The 8,781-nt window shown below is 37.0% G+C and overlaps 1 protein-coding gene across 6 annotated transcripts in view; it reads left to right on the forward strand.

The window, feature by feature from the left end:
* LOC108749530 (basement membrane-specific heparan sulfate proteoglycan core protein) overlaps positions 1-8,781 on the forward strand; it is a 203,761-nt gene that overhangs the window by 153,829 nt on the left and 41,151 nt on the right. For 5 of the 6 annotated variants that reach the window (XM_018488334.1, XM_018488293.1, XM_018488301.1 and 2 more), the window contains exons 12-14: positions 452-565; positions 1,130-1,243; positions 2,858-2,965. In XM_018488334.1, the coding sequence (XP_018343836.1) occupies positions 452-565; positions 1,130-1,243; positions 2,858-2,965 (336 nt within the window). The remainder of the gene's footprint in view (positions 1-451; positions 566-1,129; positions 1,244-2,857; positions 2,966-8,781) is intronic. The other variant, XM_018488327.1, reaches the window with a different exon arrangement.

An 8,781-nucleotide genomic window follows, 5' to 3' on the forward strand; every position in this document is an offset into this window, starting at 1 on the left:
AAGTCACCGACACGAATTCCAAACATAAAAGTAACGCGACACTATAAATCTATATTTACTATAGGTCAAGTGGATTTCTGCAAATAGTTGCCATTTTTAATTAACTAAAGCGGGCTATCGAATATTTCCGAGCGTGGCATGGATTCAATTGATTATTGATATCGCGTAAATTGAATATGCTTCAGTAACTCGTTCAAATTGCGACAATAATCAATAAAACTCGAGTCGACAGCTCTTCAGTTACTTTGTACAGACAGAGAATAAAAACTTTTAACTAAATCAAGGTATCGTTGTGTGAAAGTGTTATCATATCACCAATGAGGATATTTGTTTTGCGTATTTTTTTCGGTTTATCCACCATCCTACCTCTTTTTTCCTCTCCCTTATTTTATTTATACACATTTTTATTTTTTTTCTATCAAATAGCACTTTTTTTTTCTCTTTCAAATAGCACGATGTCGAGCGGACGAATTCGAGTGCGCCAGCGGTTCATGTGTCAGCAAAAATGCAAGATGTGATGGACGAAACGATTGTCTCGATCATTCTGATGAATATAATTGCAACGGTTTGTTTATATTATTTTTTTTCTTTTTATTATCGATATTTTGTCTATTTTTTATATATTTCATAGCTGTTTACTCGTGAAACATAATTAATAATCACACATATTATATCAATATTATAATTTCCAACTCAACAATAATATATAATAAATGTAACATAACAAATATTATGTATAACAGTGACATTGTTGAGTAGAAAATTATACATTGATGTAATGTTATTGTTAGTTTATGTTCTTTCTCAACGGATTAAAATAGATTTAAGCTACAGATAGTTTTTTAAAATTATATTTTGTAGTTAATTATATTTTTATTGATTATATTTTATTAATTACATTTTTATTATATTTTTAAATTATATTTATTTTTTATTGTATAGTTTATTAGTTATAAATGTAAATAAATCTCGATTAATGAAGAAGAGATTAGTGAATAATTTTATCGCTCAGCTTTCGAATAATTATTATTTCGTAATTAAAAATATTATATGTTTAAATATGATCTTGTATATGATAAATTATTATATTTAATAAACTTTTCATTTCTCTTTATATCATCGTTTTCAGTAACCACCTGTAGTGGGGATCAATTCCGTTGTCTGGATGGCATCTGCTTGAGTATCGACAAGCGTTGCAACGGAATCGCCGATTGCCGTAACGGCGAAGATGAGAGCCAATGCGGTAAGCTAATTTGTTTTCCTTCCCTCTTTGAAACATGTATTTATTCGATCGATTTATTCTTACATCTTGAGAGCAGAATATATCAATGAGATTTTTTCAACACAATACAGATTTCAACGGAGTCTGTCTTATATATCTCCGTTATTTCTGTCTTCGTCGTCTCTAATTGTATCGTCTTTGCTCATTGACAACGTAAATCGTATGTAACGTTGTTGCATGTTCTAATCGTGAGGTCAATAATCACTTTTGCACGCGTAACGATAACTCCCGCAACGGTTCCAGCAATAAGCCGCGATAAGCCTGCACCGATGCTCTTTGCCAAGTGTCGATTACCCGACGCGATTATTCACGAGCGATCGAGAGGGGCGCCTGAGCTTAAACGAGCCTCAAACGCGCCTGCGAAGTTTAACAACAAGATTGCTGGCACTTTGATAAGTCTCGCGAGTAAACCTGGCAGTGATCTCATTCGAACACATGCTTAACGTCATGGAAATAACGTCGCAAAGATTGCGATTTGTATGCGCATATATTATCGTCCGAATTTTAAGTATCATTATTTTTTAAATCAGTCTCGCCGCGGATGAAAAGACATTTGTCTCTTTATTACAATAGTGAACCACGAGTACGCGAGCAGAAAAGCGTTTACGCTTGCACATAATTAGACGCTGACGAGCGGTTACGAAGGTCCGGCGTTGGATACACCATTGCGCGCTGTAACGTGAATAAACGTAAACTTAATTTTCTCCGGCACGCTCCACGTGACTTTCGATTTACGATTTTCCACGCTGACCGAACTTTATGCCCCCAGCGCGCAACGCCGAAAATAACACCTCTTTTCCTGAAATAGTTTAGCCAATGTCGTTGCACCATTACCTCACCTAATCCAGGTTTCGTTGCAACCTAAACCGGAGCGTTCACGACCGGTCGTGTGTGAAGAAGGCGGCGAACTTTCAGGCATTCCCGATGTACTCGGACCGTTTCGTTACGACGTTACCTAAACTCGCTTTAATTAATCGACTTTTAAGCGAACCGCATCCGACATTCCTGCAACCAACACGCGCGGAGAGCGAAGACATCAATCCTCGTTGCCGATCGAAGATAAATTAATCGCGTAAAGATAATCCAATAGTCCACGTCATTCTGTTGCAATTGACTTATCTTCTTGATTGAGAATGCAGATTGCTGTCCTCCGCTCTTGTATATTCCCTGTATACTTCCTTCGTTCATATACTAACCTCAGCAAAAGCAGCACAGCTCGAAGCATCTCACACCAGGTAAAGGTGCGTCCGCTTCTACCGTCCAGATAGTATAACGCTATATGTAAATCGTACTCTCTGTGACCCACGGTGTCACTTGCATCGTGTCACTTGTTCATAAATATGCCGCCGCTAGGCGAAATTATTTAGCATTACGCTCGGTTTATTCTGTTAACGCGCATTTTGGACGGAAGATTCGGAATGTCGAAGGGCTTGCTTGGAGCCGCGATCGCGCGGCTTTGCTGGTGGATCATGAGTGATCCTGGAGGGATGGGAACAACTTGAGGACGGGGGCTGACGAGCGTCAGCGAGGCGATGCAATCGTTAAATGCGCATGAGTGTATGGTGTATGGAGCAGGTTGCGGAGACACCGAGTTTCGCTGCACGGACGGCCGCTGCATCAACTACGTGTTGCAGTGCAACGGGGTGAACGAGTGCTCTGACGGCTCTGATGAGAGGGACTGCGGTAATTATGCCACGCCACACTTACCTACACGCTCTTTCTTCTACACAATACTGAACACACATGTACACGTTACATCACACTTGCGCGCGTGCACGAGACAAGTCATTCAATAAATACATTCATAATGTCGCGAACTGCATTTGGACAATGCACACGGGATGACGTTTGTCTTAATACAGATTTTTTTATTTATTTAAATGTGGAATCGATGGAAATTGAGATTTTGAGAGAATAAAAATCTGTTTCTATATAAGGGTTGATTAGCTTTTTAAAAATAGATTTGTAATAAAAAGTTATCTCCAATTTTACTAGTACTTTTATATCATTGTAATTTACTATGCATCAAGTAATAGAAAGCCTATATTGAAACCGACAGAACCAACTTATCTTTCATCGATTGTGCTGATTTTCAAATACAACTAGAATTTGGAATTATATTTTAAATACTGTTATTAGAATTTATAGAATTAGTTGAGATTGAGGCGCTTCGAGACAAAAAGAATCTGTTTATATATGTGTAAATGTAATACATATATATTTTCAAGGATTGATTAATTTTTTAAAATAGTTAAAGATTTTTTTTATTTTTATAGCAAAAAGTTATTCAATTTTACTAGTATTTTTATATTATTGTAATTTAGTATGCAGTAGGTAATAGAAAGTCTAATACTGCAAGAATACCGACAGAATTCAACCAACTCGTCTTCCAACAATCGTACTAACTTTCAAATACAGCTTCCAAGCATTTCGCGTGATATTTTCGCCATTACGTTCGCTTTTTTCTGCCGTAATCCCTTTTTAATTTTACTTATCGCGAAATCATGCGCCGTCCGTAGAGAGGTATCCGTGGCGAAATACCGGAAAGTTCGTGATTGTACGGAAGTCGACCGCGATTTCCTACGGAGGGAAACTCGCCGAACGCCGAAGGAATATGAATATGCAACCCGTGACGACGGGAAGCGCCGATCAACTCACTATCAAACCAGCCGTGACGATCGGTAATCCGATCCTGGAAGCGTTTCCGGAAGAAACTCAACGACGAAGATTTCCAAACTCCATGCTGCAGAAACCCTCGGCATATTTGATCCAAATTACATCTAAATCGAAAGATAATAACTCGCCCTCGCAATACGTAAAATTTGGTCGATTTCATAATCTTGATGCGAATTGCAGTAATGCCGAAGTTTATCATCCAACTGTTAATCAAACGTTAAAACGATCAAACAACGAGTCTCGAATTTCAAAACCTTTCAAGCTGTCAGATAATCTCGTGAAATCTTTACAACTATTTCAACAAAAAAATATTTCACTGAAAAACTTTAGTTTACAATCTATGAATAATCGCGATAAAACACGAAAAATGATAAGTGGAAGCAATCCTAATTGCGCACCGAAACAGTCCAATACATTCAATGTAGACGCAACAATTATGATTCTTGGATCTAGTAAAAAGGACAGATATGTTACAGAAAAGAATATTTCCAAATCAACAAATTCGAACATCAGAACCATTATCGAAGTCCCTTCGAAAATAAACATGGAATATCAAAATGACGGTAAAATTAAGAGGACACCAACGAAATTGGAAAGTAATACGTCTAATAAAAATAATATTGACAACACTAAAGCGATACATCGCTCTAAAAACATCACTATAGAAGCTGCGAAAAATATTTATGAAGAAATAGACACGGAAAATCCTTTAACGATTAAAAAAAAATCAACTGATACTGTTACTCAACGGATTGATAATTTGATCTGCAAGTTTATTAAAGCTAACCACATGGTATGTCGTCAGAGTGATTCAACTGAAGTTTCAATTAAGCCAATTCATACAACTTCTAAAATAACGACAGTAACAAATGACGCTAATCGGAATTTTAGTGTGACAGATGTACGTGGCAACAGTAAGATTCTTAGAAAAAATCAACGCAGAAAGCACGACTCGGCTTATCAAAAATATTACGATAAATATTTGAGGAACTTAATAACTTCATCTACGATGAAAGTGTCGACAGAATTCACAGTTGATACACGAACTTCAACGACATTAAAAAATACCTTTTTAAAAAATATTAATAAACATGAAGTAACCAAGGCTTGGCAGACTGAAAAGAGAGATATGCTGGAAAATGTAACTGGATTTATTTCTTCTGATGTATTCAATAACACTCACGGTCAATCAAATTTACGAAAAAATTATATTGAAACAAAGAATAACAATTCGAATAATAAAGAAAATTTTTTTGGATACGAGGTAAGAAAAGACAGTAAGGTTTCAAATTATTACAATAAATACTTGAAACATCGTGTCACGACATCTAAAAGAACAGCTCCTGTGACTGTAAGCACGACTAAAATTGAAGAATATAACATGACGAATATGAAATATGTTCGAGAGCAGAAAGCAGCTTCATCTGTTTTAGAAGAAATGTCCGCAACAGCAAAACCAAACAAAAATGATTATTCTTTGATAAAGACAGAAAAGTTACTATATGAACTTAAATCGCCAAAGGCTGAAATACGTCGTCGGTATTTTCCAACAATTAACGTTGACGATGTCGATATGATATCAAATCTTTCAACTTCAAATCATAACGCGACTCAGCAAAATCAAATTAATGAAAAGTATAATAAAACGCACAAACAATCAGATATTTCTTTTGAAAAATGTTGCGACGAAATCTTGATACAAAGTAACGAGAAGATCGATTCCGGATTGATAAATTCAGGTGAGACGCCGGAATCAATACCTGTAGAGAATACAAACACGATATCGAAGGAATTATATGAACCCAGAGAGATTTTGGAAGAAAAATCAGAGAATGATTTTGACGTTGTGCTGTTCAATTTTACGACAATGAGAATTCCTGAGATCGTCACGCGGGATACAAACGAACCCAGAGAGAAAACGTCCACTGAAAGACACGGCAAACGCAAGCACAAAAGTCGTCATAATGGTCGTAAGAACAACAGGCCCAAGAAAAGGAGGAAGAATCATGCGAAACGTAAGAGGAAACCAACATCATCCGTCCCTTGGAAAGTCGACGAGTCGACGAGCGTCGATTATGGCAACGCTTATAGTTCAGAGCGGGTGAAGACGTTGTCGCCTAATGATCTAGAGTACAACACAGCTGATGATAATCTTAATACGAGCACTGATAGAAACGACTGGTATCTCACTGATGAAATTACAACGGAACCTTTTAAAATAGAATTCTCTAACGCTGATGAATCCATCTCAAAACCCACGGGAAACAGCATTGACGACGAATTTCAATCGGAAGAAACGAACGTAGATCTCGTTACTAGTAATACTATATCTTATTTATCAACGGCGTTCAATAAGAAAATTTCTAAAAAATGTAAAGTACTAATTACGACTACCACTGAGAGTAACTGGCTTAACTGGTGGAAAAATGATAATAAAAAGACAGACAGAGAATCAATGGAATGTGAAGAAGATGTTACTTCGCTGCCAACCACAAGTGATTCAATAGAAGAAGAAACAAGCTATTATAGTACGTCTGTCAACGATCATTTTTCGATATACAACACGATATCTACATTAGATAGCACTACTTCAACCTGGGAATATTTCAGCAAAGAAAATAAGAATGTAAGCGATGAAGAAATAAGCACAACATATAGTATGATTAAGGATGAAGAAAATAACGAGAAGAAAGTAATGATAAGTAAATCTATGTCGAATGAAGAAAGTGATAAAAATAATGAAGGAACACAGTCTTGGGAAAGTACTACTCATTCTGGCACTACGCACAACGTGAATTTAGTCCTCAATAGTGAAGAAGAAGAAGACGAATTGGAGAAATCGATATCCGATGAGGATAACGAAATCGACAATGGTATCGTGGAGACCATAGAGGATTACGAGATCGACAATTGCAACGAGACTCAGCACGCTTGCGATAAATATACATGTATCGATGAGGACCAGGTGTGCGACGGTATCGTAAATTGTCTTAACGCCAATGACGAAACCGACTGCGATTATATATACTCTAAGAGATGGGAGCAGCATCAAAGAATTAATAAACGGATTGACTTCACTTCGAACACTGTTGATGACACGTCGCATCTTGATGGATGCAGCCCTTTTGAGCATCCTTGCGACAGCATGTGCATAAACACGTTGCACGTCTGCGACGGCAAGAGAGACTGCCTGGACGGTACGGATGAGGAGAACTGCACCAAAGGTATTCCCCATGTAGAAAATAATATCCTGCGAGAGGCGTCTCATTTCACTCTTTGTTCACGCTGTAAAAAATATCTCGCCTTGGATGGAGCGTCACGTGAATCTCAAGCAAGCGTGACGTCACTTTGGGATGACCTGTCATCTTCGCTGTACAGAACATGGCTTTGAAGATATCAAATTGGCTAATATGTGAACGTCTTTTGGGAAACCGAGATTTTCGCGAAAAACAAACTTCAGGAACATTATTTCCAGCTATTTACATAGATACTTCATTCTATCCCCCTTTTGAGCCGTTCTTATTTGAAGAACGCAGAAGACTCGCTTTTGTGCTTCCAGACCAATGTCATAGTGTTAGAAATCTACGTCGTTTGTTATGTGTTACGCAGCTTTGGGGAAACGTGTTAACAAAAGTATTATGAATAAGTAATAACTTTCCGTTCAGTGTAAGAGTGTACGTTTACATTGTGTTGTCCACCTTTGTAAAAATATTGCCGGAGAGAGAGAGAGAGAGAGAGAGAGAGAGAGAGAGAATAGTCAGACGGTGATCCTTAAAGTGCAGTGACCGAAGACGATTATCTTATCGCTTATTAGACGATTATCTTATCTAGTTCTTATTAGACTCGTCGAAGCTCCTCGCTCAGTCTGAGGAGGATTTACGATGAACGATTGCAGGAATTAGTATCAATGCATCTATCAATGATTGCATTAGTCATTCTACATACTGCAGACATACGATCAGCTACCACTATTTTTATGTTCGCGAGATTAGATCGCCAGTTGAGTCCGCAATGGCAAAACGTGAATCCTCTTTTCTTGGATGTAGGAAGAACATCCCATTTCATCCATTCCATTGACATGATCGTCGTGTCACGCATTATTCATTCACTTTTTTCACAAGGATACAGAATTTGCTTCTCTGTTGCAAAAAGAAGCATTTCAATGACACCCATAAAGAATTCATTTCCGATAATGATAATATGCAATCCACACGACACACGTACCCGAACACTGTACATAGTTTACGAATTAGAGTAAAGGAGAAGGTAAAGGAATATGAAACAACATAAAAACTTTAAACGCCGTGCGCGAAATTTGCTAAAAATATTTAAAATTAATATAATATACAGTTTATCAAACGAATGGTTTTATTTTATATCCAAAATCGGATGGTTTCGTATATTGTAGAATATTCCTACCCTCTCTCATAAGTGAAATAATTCTAACCACCCTCATAAGGCTTCTTCACGGCGCTTTAAATGTTAGACCAAGCTTTAAAATATAATAAGATCTCTTGGTTACAGAATCATGCGTTTTATCAAAGATGCTTTCCATGTACAGATTTACGAGTCCTCTACCACGCCTAAAACTGCTTTAAATGTCTCTTTATATGTCCATAGCTTGTATTTCAACCTCGAACTCGTCTACCTCTCAAGCGCCAATATAAATTATTCTTTAACACACATTTTTTGAAGTACACCCACAGTAATTAATACAGTATAATATACGATATTGTTTTAATTTATTTAAAAAAATTTACTTTTCAATTTTATTTTAACGCGATGTAAAATCATCATAAATTAATGAACTCAAATTACCCCTG

This window comes from Trachymyrmex septentrionalis, unplaced genomic scaffold, assembly GCF_001594115.1.
Source record: "Trachymyrmex septentrionalis isolate Tsep2-gDNA-1 unplaced genomic scaffold, Tsep1.0 scaffold11, whole genome shotgun sequence".
Lineage (NCBI taxonomy): Eukaryota > Metazoa > Arthropoda > Insecta > Hymenoptera > Formicidae > Trachymyrmex > Trachymyrmex septentrionalis.